The sequence below is a fragment of the Bombina bombina genome, chromosome 3 (genome assembly GCF_027579735.1).
Source record: "Bombina bombina isolate aBomBom1 chromosome 3, aBomBom1.pri, whole genome shotgun sequence".
NCBI lineage: Eukaryota > Metazoa > Chordata > Amphibia > Anura > Bombinatoridae > Bombina > Bombina bombina.
In genome coordinates, this window is record NC_069501.1 from 1272709634 (window position 1) to 1272727378 (window position 17745).

Consider the following 17745-nt stretch of genomic DNA (forward strand, 5'->3'; position numbering starts at 1 on the left):
TGGAGCAGTCCGTATGGGTGCCGGTGCTAGCAGGCAAGCTAGCCGGTAGGGCAGCGGAAGCGTATCGCGCTGTACCCAGGGAGGACAGCAAGGATTACGCTAAAGTGAAGAGAGCGATCTTGGAAAGATATGCCATTACCTCAGAGGCATACCGGCGCAAGTTTAGAGGCCTGCGCAAGCCAGAAAGAGATTCCCATGCAGAGTGGGCCCACAAGCTGGATCAAGCATCTCAGGGGTGGATACAGGCCAGCCAAGCTACCACCATGGAAGAATTGCGACAACTGATGCTGTTGGAGCAATTCTTTAACGGCTTGTCCCCAGAAGCCCAAGAATGGGTGAGAGATCGAAAACCCCTCACCTTAACCGAAGCAGCCAGATTAGCAGACCAGCATTTTGATGCCAGGAGGCACCATGGACTACAGCCTAACAACGGACGGGCTAATATACAATGCCACACCTGCAAGCAGTGGGGACATATGGCACGTGAGTGCACCCAAAATCGGAGCAGACAAGCTTGGAACCAGGTCAGACAGAACCTGGCCCCAAGGGCGGCTGCTCACCATTACCAAACGGAGCCAGCCGCTCATGAGGTGTTGAGCACCCAAGCCGAGGAACCCCTGGGAATTCTGCATGAGGTGATGTCGGTCCAGGGACTTCGGGATTCGGGAGCTACTTTAACCCTGATAGCTCCCCATTTGGTGCCGGATACAGCACCCACTGGCGGATCCGTGGCAGTACGAGGGGCAGGGGGAGCAGTATACCGATTGCCCACTGCTAGAGTGGAGTACAGACCCCCAGTCACCCCAGCAGCTGCCAGTTACCAACCCCCGGCGCACCGCTATACCACACGGCCTCCGGCCACGAACTACCCTCAGAGAGCCCGGTTCAATTTGCGGGGCTACTCACAACCTATTCGGTGCTTTGGATGTAAGCAACTAGGGCACAAAAGACCAGAGTGTCCCCTAAACGCAGCGAATCAAGCACAGTCCTGGAGAAGACCCGCTGGCGGAATCCCACATAATCCTCAGCCTGTGGCCCGCTACGTAGAGGCGCCAGAATGCTGGGGCAGCCTACATGAAGCAGACCCTGTGCAAGCTGCCCACCGGAATAACCGGCAACGGGTTAAAGTGAATGGGAAGGAGGTCAGTTGTCTACGGGATACTGGTGCTACCATGACCTTGCTTCAAGAGAACTTGGTGCCTGAGAAACAGCACACTGGAGACACTGTGGCTGTGAGGGTAGCAGGGGGCACTGTGTTCCGCCTACCTGTTGCCAGGGTACATTTGGATTGGGGAGTGGGCGCTAGACTTGTGAATGTGGGGGTCAAGAAGGACTTACCTGCTGATGTTCTCCTTGGAAATGACTTGGCCCCCCTTGTTTCTGCCTATGCTCCCATGGATCCCGCTGATGTTAACCCTGTGACTACCCAAGCCCAGTCCCTCCGGGAAGAGACGCTTCCATGTTTGGGGTGGGGGCAGTACTGAGCCAAGTTGGAGCAGATGGCGGAGAACACCCCGTAGCCTACTTGAGCCGAAAGTTGTTGCCCCGGACATCCCCAAGCCGATCCGTTGGGATCAGACTGTGTATGCCGGCTTGGTTCTGGGGGAGCATTGTGGCAAACCTAGCCACTTCTGGACTATAACATAAGAAAGGTTGTCTATAGGCTGTATATTGTGCTATGTAGATGTGACAGACCCTTCTGTCAGCACTGAAAGAGTTAACTGTGTTCAGCTATTGTGCACTGTCATTAATGTTATTGATACACAGTCCATTGTTTAATCAACCTCAGAGCAGACCCTAGATGATAAGGAAAGACAAGTGTGTGTCTGTGTTTAAATTGTTATCAGCTTGAGCAAGGTATTCTATTGTATCATGTAAAAGGGCGCGTTCCCTCCATTCAATGTACAACATTCTTTCAACCCCCCTTCTGGGGGGGTCAGACCTGCATAAATACTGGGCATATGAGCCTTAATAAAATTCATTCTGTTTAAACCTGACAACTGGCTGGGTTGTGAATTGCTGATTCCCTATGCAGGACATTGTTCCCTGGTGTTAACCCTTGGTATCCGGTTGGTACCGTTACAAATTCTATGGGCAGAGGTTCACTCTTGCTATCTCTCGGCTATCCATATCCCAAGAGTAGAGAACTGGGAGGCGGATTTCCTAAGTCGGCAGACTTTTCATCCGGGGGAGTGGGTAGATGCTCTAGCAGCGCCCTGGTCCTTCAGCCTGGCTTATGTGTTTCAACCGTTTCCTTTGCTCCCTTGTCTGATTGCCAAGATCACGCAGGAGAGAGCTTCGGTGATTTTGATAGCTCCTGCGTGGCCACACAGGACTTGGTATGCAGATCTGGTGGACATGTCATCCTTTCCACCATGGACTCTGCCGCTGAGGCAGGACCTTCTACTTCAAGGTCCTTTCAAACATCCAAATCTAATTTCTCTGCGTCTGCTTGGAGATTGAACGCTTGATTCTATCAAAGAGTGGTTTTTCCGAGTCGGTCATTGATACCTTAATTCAGGCTCGAAAGCCTGTCACCAGGAAAATCTATCATAAGATATGGTGTAAATATCTTCATTGGTGTGAATCCAAGGGTTACTCATGGAGTAAAGTCAGGATTCCTAGAATCTTATCCTTTCTCCAAGAGGGATTGGAGAAAGGATTGTCTGCTAGTTCCTTAAAGGGACAGGTTTCTGCTCTGTCTATTCTTTTGCACAAAGGCGTTTTGTCAGGCTTTAGTTAGAATTAAGCCTGTGTTTAAACCTGTTGCTCCGCCATGGAGTTTAAATTTGGTTCTTAAAGTTCTTCAAGGGGTTCCGTTTGAACCTTTGCATTCCATATATATTAAACTTTTATCTTGGAAAGTTCTGTTTCTAGTAGCTATCTCTTCGGCTCGAAGAGTTTCGGAGTTATCTGCTTTACAGTGTGATTCCCCTTATCTGATTTTCCATGCAGATAAGCTAGTTTTGCGTACCAAACCTGGGTTTCTTCCTAAGGTAGTATCTAATAAGAACATCAATCAGGAGATTGTTTTTCCTTCATTATGTCCTAATCCTTCCTCAAAGAAGGAACGTCTTTTACACAATCTTGATGTGGTTCGTGCTTTAAAGTTTTATTTACAAGCTACGAAGGATTTTCGTCAAACATCTGCTTTGTTTGTTGTCTACTCTGGACAGAGGAGGGGCCAAAAGGCTTCGGCAACTTCTCTTTCTTTTTGGCTGAGAAGCATAATCCGCTTTGCTTATGAGACTGCTGGCCAGCAGCCTCCTGAAAGAATTACAGCTCATTCCACTAGAGTGGTGGCTTCCACATGGGCTTTTAAAAATGAGGCCTCTGTTGAACAGATTTGTAAGGTGGCGACTTGGTCTTCATTTCACACTTTTTCTAAATTCTACAAATTGGATACTTTTGCTTCTTCGGAGGCTATTTTTGGGAGAAAGGTCTTACATGCAGTGGTGCCTTCCGTTTAAGTTCCTGCCTTGTCCCTCCCTTCATCCGTGTCCTAAAGCTTTGGTATTGGTATCCCACAAGTAATGGATGAACCCGTGGACTGGATACACCTTTACAAGAGAAAACAAAATTTATGCTTACCTGATAAATTTATTTCTCTTGTGGTGTATCCAGTCCACGGCCCGCTTTGTCATTTTAAGGCAGGTGTTTTTTATTTTTAAACTACAGTCACCACTGCACCCTATAGTGTCTCCTTTTTTCTTGCTTGTTTTCGGTCAAATGACTGGGGGTGGCAGTTAGGGGAGGAGCTATATAGACAGCTCTGCTGTGGGTGTCCTATTGCAACTTCCTGTTGAAGGAGAATATGCCACAAGTAATGGATGAACCCGTGGACTGGATACACCACAAGAGAAATAAATTTATCAGGTAAGCATTTTGCTTTTGCTTTTTAATTTTCTTTTTAAAGTACTATAAAAAGGGGTGATTTCAGTGACATGCATTAATAGACAAAACATCAAATACACAATATAAAATATTTCCAGTATAATAATAATTTCTATGTAATAATGATCTGGCTTTTCTGTGCTGTAGTGGTCAGTCAGCTTGCATTAGTACAGTAGCACTATGAATAAATAATGTCATTTGCTTGGTGACATCATTTGATTGACAGGTACCTTCTGTGCTTTAGGAGTAATTTAAACGGAGGATCATTTTTCATTCATATTTTCAGTGGGTTATGAGCAAAGTGCTGCAAATGTTTTAGTGTCTAACCCTGTTTTCTTTTTAAGGGACTTGAGTCGTTCAGAATCCGAATCCTCTATCCCTTTCGGTGATCAGCGAGTCGGCAGTCTCAGCTCAAAAATCCCAAGTGCCAAAATCATGTCTCACAGTCGAGGCCAGGAGGAGCATTACTCTAGTAGTCAAACCTCCAATGGGGGCAATCGTCACTTAGAGATGACCACTGCTCCTAAGGAGGGACTCTCTGAAAGTCCAGAGCTACAAAAAAAGCTCTCTGAAAAGTCACACAGTTTTGGAGAATTCAACACATCTGGAACCATACAGTCTCATTCAGATTCCTCCCGATCTCACAGCCCAAGCTCCACGGAGCCAGATACGCCTTCTCCAGGCACAGACTCCAAGTACAACTCCAAGAGCACCCGTATCCCACAGCTGGCAGGGAAGAAACCCGTGGGAGAAGAAGACAGCGGTTCAACAGGAGAGGAGACTGACTCAGGCCCCGGCAAGAAGAAGTTCCCTCTGAAAATCTTTAAGAAACCAAAGAAATAAAGGAGAGGATTTGTCCTGTGGAGCAAAGGAACACAATTGTGGTGGCCGATGTAAGCTGCAAGCTTTACTTCTGGCACCTTGTGATGATATATGCAACTGGAGGAGCAGTGATGGGTGTGAGCCAGGATTACAGTTCTCCCCAGCTCTCCCAAGGGGGTCCCCAGTATATACAATCAGTATTGACACCAGGACGTGGGAGACTGTTTATACTCATATTTATTTTGGGGCTGCTGGCTGAACACATTTCTTAACACCCCTCCTTTTTGTCTCTCCCTCTTGTAAAGGGCAATTCTCGCTTTGCTATGCATGGCTTCTGGGAAATATCCTCCCTTTGCCACTAAACCAGCACCTTTATAAGGGCATTGATTTTTATCAGGAACAGGGGAAAATGTCATTTGTGGTGGGAAGAGTAGGTTTTATTTTATGAGGGATATGTTTGTATTTTATTTTCTTTCCTCTTTTTTTTTTTTTTTGTTCCCTTGCGTTTTTCTGTATTATTTGCTTCTAATGGGCATGCATAGAAAATTAAAAAAATCTAATAAAAAACATTAAAAGATGAACGATCAATTGAATTATTGAAAGAGCAGACAATGACGGTGACCGATATGGTGGTAAAGTGTTACTTCTGCGTAACCTCAGACAATGGCGGTCAAGGAACGATATGGTGGTAAAGTGTTACTTCTGCGTAACCTCAGACAATGGCGGTCAAGGAACGATATGGTGGTAAAGTGTTACTTCTGCGTTACCTCAGACGATGGCGGTCAAGGACCGATATGGTGGTTGTAACGGTATAACCCTGGCATAAAAGGGCAGATGCACAGGCAGCATACAGTAAATTTCCCCTATTCCTCCCCCCAAGCACGAAACCAAGCTCCGTCTTGAGGGTAAAACAGATATCAGCCAGAGCTGTATGTTTATTGTTCTTAAATACACATTTTTACACATTAGTACCACCCACAGGGTTTTGTAAAACAACCAATAAACACATACAATACTCTGACACTCCCACACAAAATCCTCCCCTCTGTCTGCGATACAATTACCTTACACAATGGGTGATGCAATTACCTTACACAATGGGTGATGCAATTACCTTACACAATGGGTGATGCAATTACCTTACACAATGGGTGATGCAATTACCTTACACAATGGGTGATGCAATTACCTTCCACAGTGGTTGATGCAATTACCTTCCACAATGGTTGATGCAATTACCTTCCACAATGGTTGATGCAGTTACCTTACACCAGTGTTTTTCAACCAGTGTGCCGTGAGAGATCCTCAGGTGTGCCACGACAGACTGACAACAGTGTGACATATTTTTTAAACTTTGCTTGTTTTTTACTCCCAGTGCAGGGGTAGTTTGTAGGAGGCATATAATAATAGCACAATACATACAGTATGTGTGTGTTTGTATGTATGTGTATATATATATATATATATATGTATGCTGTATTAGGCTACAATGTGTGATTTTTTTAAAATTTGATGATGGTGGTGTGCCACAGGATTTTTTAATGTAAAAAAGTGTGCCACAGCAAAAAAAAGTTAAAAATCACTGCCTTACACAATGGTTGATGCAGTTACCTTACACAATGGTTGATGCAGTTACCTTACACAATGGTTGATGCAGTTACCTTACACAATGGTTGATGCAGTTACCTTACACAATGGTTGATGTTATTATCACAGACAGAGAAATACAATTTTTCCACATTATTCATAACTTTAAAAGTATACATCACACATACATAAAACTTATATCATTTTAACCAGTATAACTTGGGGACAAACATATCCAAAATTCACTTGAATAGGTTCAGGGGTTTAAAAAGTTAGGTTGAAGTCCTTTGTTTCCAAATGAAGCATGGCTTTTCTGCCCAAAACCAGTTCCACAGAGTCTTTTATCCAGGAGATAATTGGGCATTTCAACATGGGGCCATAGTCTAAAGGCAGCAGGCGGGCAACCAGGCTCCTCCAATGCACAGTGGTGAGATTGGTCTCGTCACAGTGGTAAAGTGTTACTTCTGCGTAACCTGGGTTGTATTATAAAGAGCCCGTTTATAGGGTCAGTTATTTGTCTCAGTGCTTTTCTAATGTGCATTGGTTTGCAGTTTAAATGGTCCCAAAAGGCAAAATTAAACTTTCTTGGTGAGAGAGAGCAGACGCTTTAAAAAATATAATTGTTTCTCTTCTTATCCTTTGTTAAATAGCATACCTAGGTAGACTGAGGAGCATTTCCTGAGCACTAGAAGGCAGCAGTGTTTGCAACAATGTGTAACATTCTTACAAATATTGATACAATCACTGCTTCCATACAATGCTCAGGATAGGTACCTAGGTATGCTTTCAGCACATAACTAGAGTAGGACACATTTGGCAACAGAAGTAAAGTTGTTTACATTTGAATGTTTTGTCTAAATCATGAAAGTTTTGTTCTACAAGATACAAGTCCACGGATTTCATCCTTACTTGTGGGATATTATCCTCCTGCTAACAGGAAGTGGCAACGAGCACCACAGCAGAGCTGTATATTTTGCTCCTCCCTTCCCTCCACCCCCAGTCATTCTCTTTGCCTGTGTTAGTACTAGGAAGAAGTAAAGTGAGATGTTAGTTTTAGTTTCTTCAATCAAGCAGTTTTTTATTTAAATGGTACCGGTGAGTACTATTTTCCTCAGGGAGATATGGAAGAAGATTTCTGCTCTGAGGTTGATGATCTTAGCAGATGTAACTAAGATCCCACAGAGCTTCTGAAGGTAATACAGGAGAAATCTTCAGTGTGGAGAACGGTTTCATGCTACAAGCAGCATTGAGGTATGTGCAGCCCTTTATTTCTGAGGAGACTTGGTATATCAGAACTGGCTGGCATGTTTTCCCTGCAAGGGAAGGGGTAAGCAGTAGACCTGTGAACAAGGGGTATTACTGAGAAAACTGTGCTTATTTTTATTGACATATTGGGCCAAGCATTTATAATGGGCTTGAAAGCATATAAAGGGAAACTGGGAGGCTTAACGGTTTTTATTTGGGTGTTCAAATAGTCAGTTTGGCCGTATTTTGTGTGTGCTTTGGGGTAAAACAATTCCACATGGCTTTATACTTTAAACCGCTCCTCCATGCGGATGTTTAGTCTTCTGCGATCGTCGTCCATGATGGGCGGGGCTTATTTTCGCACGCTCAGACGCGCACTATTCTCTGGCTGAGAAGGCAGCAGGCAGTAGCTCCGGTTGAGCCTAGTCTGGTGTTCTGTTAACCGGATCGTTGTAGAGTCATTTTGCAGTACCCTGGGGGCAGTGCAGGGGTTATTTCTGTCAACTCTAACATATTTGTGACTATAAATACCTTTTAGAGGTTAATTCTCCCCTTACTCTTGGGGTGCAATAATTTTTGGAGCCAATGATTAGGTGGAGTTAATTTTAAAGAGTAAATTAACGTTTTGGAAAACATTTTTTGCTTTTTTTATTTCTTAAAGCGCAGTACACGTTTCTAAAAAAAAAAATTAAATCAATAAAGTGTTTAACGACTATTGTGGTTATTACTAGTCTGTTCAACATGTCTGACATTGAGGAATCTCATTGTTCTATGTGTTTAGAAGCCATTGTGGAACCCCCTCTTACATTGTGTACCTCTTGTACTGAAAGGGCCTTACATTGTAAAAAGCATATTTTAGTTCAAGAAAGTGTGCCTAAGGATGATTCTCAATCTGAAGAGAACCAGGATATGCCATCCAATTCTCTCCAAGTTTCACAACCTGCGACGCCAAGTACCTCTAGTGCGTCTAATTCTTTTACTCTGCAGGAGATGGCTGCAGTTATGTCAACTACCCTTACAGAGGTATCTAAATTACCAGTGTTACAGGGTAAACGCAGTAGGTCAGGTATTAATGTGAATACTGAATCCTCTGATGCTTCATTGGCTATTTCCGATGTACCTTCACAGTGCTCTGAGTTGGGGGTCAGGGAATTGCTGTCTGAGGGAGAACTTTCAGACTCAGGAAATGTTACCTCAGACCGATTCGGACATCATGTCCTTTAAATTTAAGCTTGAACACCTCTGCCTGTTACTTCAGGAGGTTTTAGCGACTGTGGATGATTGTGACCCTATTGTGATACCACCAGAGAAATTGTGTAATATGGACAAATATCTAGAGGTACCTACTTACACTGATGTTTTTTCCGGTTCCTAAAAGAATTTCGGAAATTTTAAAAAAGGAATGGGATAGACCAGGCATACAGTTCTCTCCCCCTCCTAATTTTAAGAAAATGTTTCCCATATCAGACACCATTCGGGACTCTTGGCAAACAGTCCCTAAGGTGGAGGGAGCTATATCTACCCTGGCTAAGCGTAAAACTATACCTATAGAGGACAGTTGTGCTTTCAAAGACCCTATGGATAAAAAGTTAGAGGGTCTTCTAAAGAAATTATTTATTCATCAGGGTTTTCTTTTACAACCTACGGCTTGCATTGTTCAAGTTACTACTGCAGCAGCTTTTTAGTTTGATGCTCTAGAAGAGTCTCTGAAGGTTGAGACTCCATTAGATGACATTTTGGATAGAATTAAGGCTCTCAAGCTAGCTAATTCTTTTATTACAGATGCCACTTTTCAAATTGCTAAATTAGTGGCAAAAAATGCAGGATTTGCCATTTTAGCGCGTAGAGCGTTATGGCTCAAATCTTGGTCTGCTGATGTAACATCAAAATCTAAGCTTTTAGCTATTCCTTTTAAGGGTAAGACCCTATTTGGGCCTGAATTGAAAGAAATCATTTCTGACATTACTGGAGGTAAAGGCCATGCCCTACCTCAGGATAAGTCTGTTAAGATGATGGGTAAACTAAATAATTTTTGTTCCTTTCGAAACTTTAAAGGAGGACCTGCTGCTTCCTCTTCCTCCACGAAGCAGGAAGGGAATTTTGCTCAATCCAAGTCAGTCTGGAGACCCAACCAGGCTTGGAATAAAGGTAAACAAGAAGCCCGCTGCTGCTACAAAGACAGCATGAAGGGGCAGCCCCCGATCCGGCACCGGATCTAGTAGGGGGCAGACTTTTTTTCTTTGCTCAGGCATGGGCAAGAGTTGTTCAGGACCCCTGGTAACTGGAAATAGTGACCCACGGGTATCAACTGGAATTCAAGGATTTTCTCCCAAGAGGGAGGTTTCATCTTTCACAATTATCTGTAGACCAGATAAAAAGAGAGGCGTTCTTACGCTGTGTAAAAGACCTCTCTACCATGGGAGTAATTTGCCCCGTTCCAAAACTGGGGCAGGGGTTTTACTCAAATCTTTTGGTGGTTCCCAAAAAAGAGGGAACTTTCAGACCCATTTTCGATCTCAAGTGTCTAAACAAGTTTCTCAGAGCTCCATCATTCAAGATGGAAACTATACGAACAATATTACCTATGATCCAGGAGGGTCAATATATGACTACCGTGGACTTGAAGGATGCATACCTTCATATTCCTATTCACAAGGATCATCATCAGTTCCTAAGGTTTGCCTTTCTGGACAAACATCAGTTCGTGGCTCTTCCTTTCGGGTTGGCCACAGCACCCAGGATCTTCACAAAGGTTCTAGGGTCCCTTCTGACGGTTCTCAGACCGCGGGGCATAGCAGTGGCGCCTTATCTGGACGATATTCTGATCCAGGCGTCAACTTATCAACTGACAAAATCTCACTTGGACACAGTGTTGTCTTTTCTGAGAACTCACGGCTGGAAGTTGAACATTTAAAAGAGTTCACTAGTTCCACAGACAAGGGTTCCCTTCTTGGGAACTCTGATAGACTCGGTAGACATGAAAATATTTCTGATGGAGGTCAGAAAATCAAAGATTCTAAATACTTGCCGAGCACTTCAGTCCATTCCTCGGCCATCAGTGGCTCAGTGTATGGAGGTCATTGGATTAATGGTAGCGACAATGGACATCATTCCGTTTGCTCGCTTTCATATCAGACCACTGCAGCTGTGCATGCTCGGACAGTGGAATGGGGACTATGCAAATTTATCTCCTCGGATAAATCTGGATCAAGAGACCAGAGACTCTCTTCTTTGGTGGTTGTCGCCGGATCATCTGTACCAGGGGACTTGTTTCCGCAGACCCTCGTGGGTGATAGTGACAACGGACGCCAGCCTTCTGGGCTGGGGTGCAGTCTGGAATTCCCTGAAGGCTCAGGGTGTTTGGACTCAGGTGGAGTCTCTACTTCCAATCAATATTCTGGAACTGAGAGCAATATTGAATGCGCTTCAGGCGTGGCCTCAGTTGGCTTCGGCCAAATTCATCAGATTCCAGTCGGACAATATCACGATTGTGGCGTATATCAATCATCAGGGGGGAACAAGAAGTTCTAAGCGATGATGGAAGTCCGATGGGCGGAGGCCCACTCTTGCTATCTATCAGTGATCTACATCCCAGGAGTAGAGAACTGGGAAGCGGATTTTCTAAGTCGTCAGACTTTTCATCCGGGGGAGTGGGAACTCCACCCGGAGGTGTTTGCCTCATTGACTCACCAGTGGGGCAGACCGGAATTAGACCTGATGGCATCTCGTCAGAATGCAAAGCTTCCACATTACGGATCCAGGTCGAAGGATTCTCAGGCTGAACTGATAGATACCTTGGCAGTACCTTGGTCGTTCAGCCTAGCTTATGTGTTTCCACAGTTTCCTCTTTTTCCACGCGTGATTGCTCGAATCAAACAGGAGAGAGCTTCAGTAATCCTGATAGCACCTGCGTGGCCACTCAGGACTTGATATGCGGATCTAGGGGACATGTCCTCTCTACCACCGTGGAAACTTCCTTTGAGACAGGACCTGCTCATTCAAGGTCATTTCCTGCATCCAAATCTACATTCTCTGCTGCTGACTGCTTGTAGATTGAACGCTTGATTTTATCTAAGCAGGGTTTCTCTGATTTGGTCATCAATACTTTGATACAGGCTCGTAAGCCTGTTACTAGAAAAATCTTTCATAAGATATGGCGTAAATATCTTTATTGGTGTGAATCCCAGGGTTACTCATGGAGTAAAGTTAGGATTCCCAGGATTCTGTCTTTTCTTCAAGAAGGATTGGAGAAAGGGTTATCAGCAAGTTAGTTAAAGGGACAGATTTCTGCTTTGTCAACTTTGCTTCACAAACGTTTGGCAGATGTTCCAGATGTTTAGTCTTTTTGTCACGCTTTATCCAGTATTAAGCCTGTATTTAGACCAATTACTCCTCCCTGGAGTTTGAATTTAGTTCTTAGTGTTCTTCAAGGGGTTCCATTTGAACCCATGCATTCCATAGATATTAAATTGTTATCTTGGAAAGTTTTGTTTTTGGTTGCTATTTCTTCTGCACAAAGAGTTTGAGCTTTCAGAGTTACAATGTGAATCGCCTTATCTTATATTTCATTCTGATAAGGTGGTTTTGCTTACCAAACCTGGATTTCTTCCTAAGGTTGTTTAAAATAAGAATATTAATCAGGAAATTGTTGTTCCTTCCTTGTGTCCTAATCCTTCTTCCAAGAAGGAGCGTCTGTTACATAATCTGGACGTGGTCCGTGCCTTGAAGTTTTACTTACAGGCAACCAAGGATTTCCGTCAATCTTCTTCATTATTCATTGTTTATTCTGGAAAGCGTAGTGGTCAGAAAGCAATGGCTACCTCTTTCTTTTTGGCTGAGGAGTATCATCCACCTGGCATATAAGACTGCTGGACAGCAGCCTCCTGAAAGAATTACAGCTCATTCTACTAGGGCTGTGGCTTCCACATGGGCCTTTAAAAACAATGCTTCTGTTGAACAGATTTGTAAGGCTGCAACCTGGTCATCCCTTCACACTTTTTCCAAATTTGATACTTTTGTTTCTTCTGAGGCTGTTTTTGGGAGAAAGGTTCTTCAAGCAGTGGTGCCTTCCGTTTAGGTCTCTGTCTTGTCCCTCCCTTTCATCCGTGTCCTGTAGCTTTGGTATTGTATCCCACAAGTAAGGATGAAATCCGTGGACTTGTTGTATCTTGTAGAAGAAAAGGAAATTTATGCTTACCTGATAAATTGATTTCTTCTACGATACAACAAGTCCACGGCCCTCCCTGTCATTTTAAGACAGACTATATTTTATTTTACAACTTCAGTCACTCTTCACCTTTTTAGCTTTTCCTTTCTCTTCCTAAACCTTCGCTCGAACGACTGGGGGTGGAGGGAAGGGAGGAGCTATATATACAGCTCTGCTGTGGGGCTCTTTGCCACTTTCTGTTAGCAGGAGGATAATATCCCCCAAGTAAGGATGAAATCCGTGGACTCGTCGTATCGTAGAAGAAATCAATTTATCAGGTAAGCATAAATTTCCTTTTTCATTTTGACTCCCATGTCCCTTTAATAAATCTCTTGAATAGGTTGTATTGCCTCTGCTGTGGTTAGTTAAAGGGACACTGAACCCAATTTTTTTCTTTCGTGAATCAGATAGTGCAGCAATTTTAAGCAACTTTCTAATTTAATCCAATTATCAATTTTTCTTTGTTCTTTTTTATCTTTATTTGAAAAAGAAGGAATCTAAGCTAAGGAGCCAGCAAAATTTTGGTTCAGACCAATGGACAGCACTTGTTTATTGGTGCTGTCCAATCAGCAAGGACAACCCGGGTTGTTCACCAAAGATGGGCCGGCATCTAAACTTACATTCTTGCTTTTCAAATAAAGATACCAAGAGAATGAAGAACATTTGATAATAGGAGAAAATTAGAAAGTTGCTTAAAATTGCTGCTCTATCTGAATCGCGGAAGAAAAAATGTAAAGGGACAGTAAACACAAGACATTTGTTGTGTAGCTACAGAATAACACATCTTAAAGGGGCAGTAAACTTACATACAAATGCACTATGTGCAGAATTATATAACTTTAGTATGTAAGTTTACTGCCCCTTTAAGGGTTTTAAAACAGTAGCCAAACTCCACCCACCAGTTGCCTTATTTGAAGGAGCCAATCAGGGCTTTAGTCAGCAGACAACAAGGCTAACCATAATGTCATAATGTTAGTATCAAATTTTTTTTGCAGCATTTATCTGATAAAGCTAATTAGGGACAGATATGTAACAGGGTTAGCAATAAGAAGTCAGCGGGTATATTTCAAGTTCTGAGTATTAGAAGTTGCTCTATTTTCAGAGCTAATTTACATGAAAATGAGCATACTAAATATATTTAAACATCTTAAGGTGTTTACTGTTCCTTTAAGGACAGATATAATTGTTCTCCTGCACTGATCAAGCAGTCACTGTGTAGCATGTTGCAGGAACAAGCATGTGAGGTCTGCAGGATGCACTGTAGGCAGTGGGAAAAACTGGCAAAATAAAGTACATTGCAAATGTCTTTTAGTAAATGTAATACAACATGAGAATAGAAAAGGCTTTAAACCATTAAATATAGAATATATGGAATTAATCATCAGCAACAATATATAAAAAGGCAGTGCCAGTCCCCTATTACTGTTGTTTTAAATGATGCTCAGATATTTAAAGTGAACAGCGGAGGGTCCGCGTGATCAAAGCGACACAGTGCTAACAATACAAACTGTACTTAATCACCATATTAAATAAGAATTGGAAAAAGGACACAGCTAATATCTTACAGCTTATCTTTATTAAAATCCTAAATTATGTCAACTTTATTAAAAGACCGGAGGCCTTGTGTTATGCAGGTTTATTACTTGTAGAGTGATCTCTGCAGCAGTTTTGTAATTAAATGCCCTGAAATCCATTGCATTTCTAACAGAACAAGATCCTTATCATTTGTGACCATAAAACATCTGCTTCTAATTGGTGAGGAAATAAGTGTGTGAGGTGTGACTACAGCGCCACTATGTACAAGTACCTTAAAAAGGTCTCTATTTAATTAACCACTGGCGGAAACGTTCCCTAAATTCATATGATTCTATTCAACCCCACAGCAGATAAACTGGGTCAAAATCCATTTAACCTTGTGTAGTGCTCCTATGGGTCACACAGGGTGCTTGAGTAACAGATGGAGAGGATATAGGCATCTCACTTAACCAACAGGATTTGTCTCTGACCAAACTAAATGGTAACCTCACCTAGTGCCAAAAAAATCATACACGAGTGCAGGAAAACCTCACTGAAAGACCATGATCCCCTGCAAATAATCCACACTGTCCCTATCAAATTGTGAGAATTCCAATCCAGATCAATTAGAAGCAACAGTGGTACTGAGAACTGGAGACACCGTGGACATTTCCAGAAGTGAAAGATACCAGACTTGAGAAACCACCGTGGACCACTGATGTCCCATCTAACTGCTACAAATGAGGAAACACATAAGGTCCTGCTAATGACCAAACTAGATAAGGTCCACCATTAATACCTAGTTTTCTGTAGAACTATTTAGTCGCGGTATGTTAATACAACAGAGACAGTAAGATCAGGTGTCAAGTTATCCAATGACATCACAATATCTATACTATAATCTCGCTTGTAATGCGTCCGTTGGTGTCGCCAGTTGCTCATGCATCCTCAAAGGAATGTTGGCTGCGCAAATCAGCGAAAAAAATGTTGGCTGCGCGCGCAGCCAAAAGAATCCCCCTGGATGCAGCGAAGCTTCATCCTGGTGGATTCTGAAATTGGCAGGGATTCTTTCACAACCCTGCCATTTTTTAAATCCACCTGGATGCAGCGTAAGCAAACCCGAAGCCTTAAAAAAAAAAACGCAACCGCTCGCACAAAATAACAAAAAAAACACGTAACCGCCCGCACAAAGTATTAACAAACACCTAAACCGCCAACCCCCACATCGCAAAACTATAAAGTAATTAACCCCTAATCCGCAGATAACAATTAAAATATTAACCCCTTAACCACCAACCCCCCCCCATTGCAATAAACCAAATTAATCAACCCCCACGTCGCAATATCCTATTTAACCTATAAACCCCTAAACTGACAAACCCCCACATCGCAATAAACCTAATTAATATATTAACCCCATGCCACCAACCCCACCACAATGCAAATAACTAATTTGATTACTAAGCCCCTTAAACTTACACTCCCTAAATTAACCCCAATTACTACTAAATTACAATTAAAATAAAAAATCCTAACATTAAATTACAAAAAATAAAACTCTAAAATTACAGAAAAAAAGTTATCAAAAATAAAAAAAATTATACCTAATCCCTTTGAAAATAAAAAAGCCCCCCAAAATAAAAACACCCCCTAATTTAAACTACCAATAGCCCTTAAAAGTTAAACAGCTTTTACATTTAAAATTTACAAATCCACCCTAATAGTTAAAAACCCCCACCCACCAAACCCCCCAAAATAAAAAAAATAACACTAAAAAAACCTAAACTATCCATTGCCCCTAAAGGGGCATTTGTATGGGCATTGCTCTTAAAAGGGCAATCGGCTCTTTTTCAAGCCCATTAAATCCCTAATCTTAAAAAAGAAAAGAAAAACTGCTGCCATCTAGTGCTCTTGCTAATGTATAACATTGTTATAAAACTGCTGCCATCTAGTGCTCCTGCTAATGTATAACATTATTATAAAACTGCTGACATCTAGTGCTCTTATTTATGTAAAACGTTGTTATAAAACTGCTACCATTTAGTGCTCTTGCTAATGTATAACAGTATTATTAAACTGCTGTCATATGGTGCTCTTGCTAATGTATAACATTGTTCTAAAACTGCTGCCATCTAGTGCTCTTGCTAATGTATAACATTATTATAAAACTGCTGCCATATTGTGCTCTTGCTAATGTATAACATTGTTATAAAAATGCTGCCATCTAGTGCTCTTGCTAATGTATAACATTATAATAAAACTGCTGCCATATCGTGCTCTTGCTAATGTATAACATTGTTATAAAACTGCTGCCATCTAGTGCTCTTGCTAATGTATAACATTATTATAAAACTGCTGCCATATTGTGCTCTTGCTAATGTATAACATTGTTATAAAAATGCTGCCATCTAGTGCTCTTGCTAATGTATAACATTATAATAAAACTGCTGCCATATCGTGCTCTTGCTAATGTATAACATTGTTATAAAACTGCTGCCATCTAGTGCTCTTGCTAATGTATAACATTGTTATAAAACTGCTGCCATCTAGTGCTCTTGCTAATGTATAACATTGTTATAAAACTGCTGCCATCTAGTGTTCTTGCTAATGTATAACATTGTTATAAAACTGCTGCCATCTAGTGCTCTTGCTAATGTATAACATTGTTATAAAAATGCTACCATCTAGTGATCTAGCTAATGTATTACATTATTATAAAACTGCTACCATCTAGTGCTCTTGCTAATGTATAACGTTGTTATAAAACTGCTGCCATCTAGTGCTCTTGCTAATGTATAACGTTGTTATAAAACTGCTGCCATCTAGTGCTCTTGCTAATGTATAACAGTATTATAAAACTGCTGCCATATGGTGCTCTTGCTAATGTATAACATTGTTATAAAACTGCTGCCATCTAGTGCTCTAGTTAATGTATTACATTATTATAAAACTGCTGCCATCTAGTGCTCTTGCTAATGTATAACATTGTTATAAAACTGCTGCCATCTAGTGCTCTTGCTAATGTATAACATTAATATAAAACTGCTGCCATCTAGTGCTCTTGCTAATGTATAACATTGTTATAAAACTGCTGCCATCTAGTGCTCTTGCTAATGTATAACATTATTATAAAATAAAATTTATGCTTACCTGATAAATGTATTTCTTTTTTTACACGGAGTCCATGGATCATCTTAATTACTAATGGGATATTCACCTCCTGGTCAGCAGGAGGAGGCAAAGAGCGCCACAGCAGAGCTGTTGGATAGCTCCTCCCCTCCCTCCCACTACAGTCATTCGATCAAAGTTAGGAAGAGAAAGGAAAAGCCAAGGTGCAGCGGTGTCTGAAGTTTACAATAACCCATAACCTGTCTAAAAGAACAGGGCGGGCCGTGGACTCATCGTGTCAAAAAAGAAATAAATTTATCAGGTAAGCATAAATTTTCTTTTTTAAGACACGATGAGTCCACGGATCA

At 41.9% G+C, this 17745-nt stretch overlaps 1 protein-coding gene across 4 annotated transcripts in view; it reads left to right on the plus strand.

Moving 5' to 3' along the window:
- The window catches only part of STIM1 (stromal interaction molecule 1), a 601163-nt gene extending 595866 nt beyond the window's left edge, over nt 1-5297 (plus strand). For all 4 annotated transcript variants that reach the window (XM_053708828.1, XM_053708825.1, XM_053708827.1 and 1 more), the window contains one exon: nt 4239-5297. In XM_053708828.1, the coding sequence (XP_053564803.1) occupies nt 4239-4737 (499 nt within the window). In that variant the 3' untranslated portion in view covers nt 4738-5297. The remainder of the gene's footprint in view (nt 1-4238) is intronic.
- Nucleotides 5298-17745: the final 12448 nt, after the last annotated feature.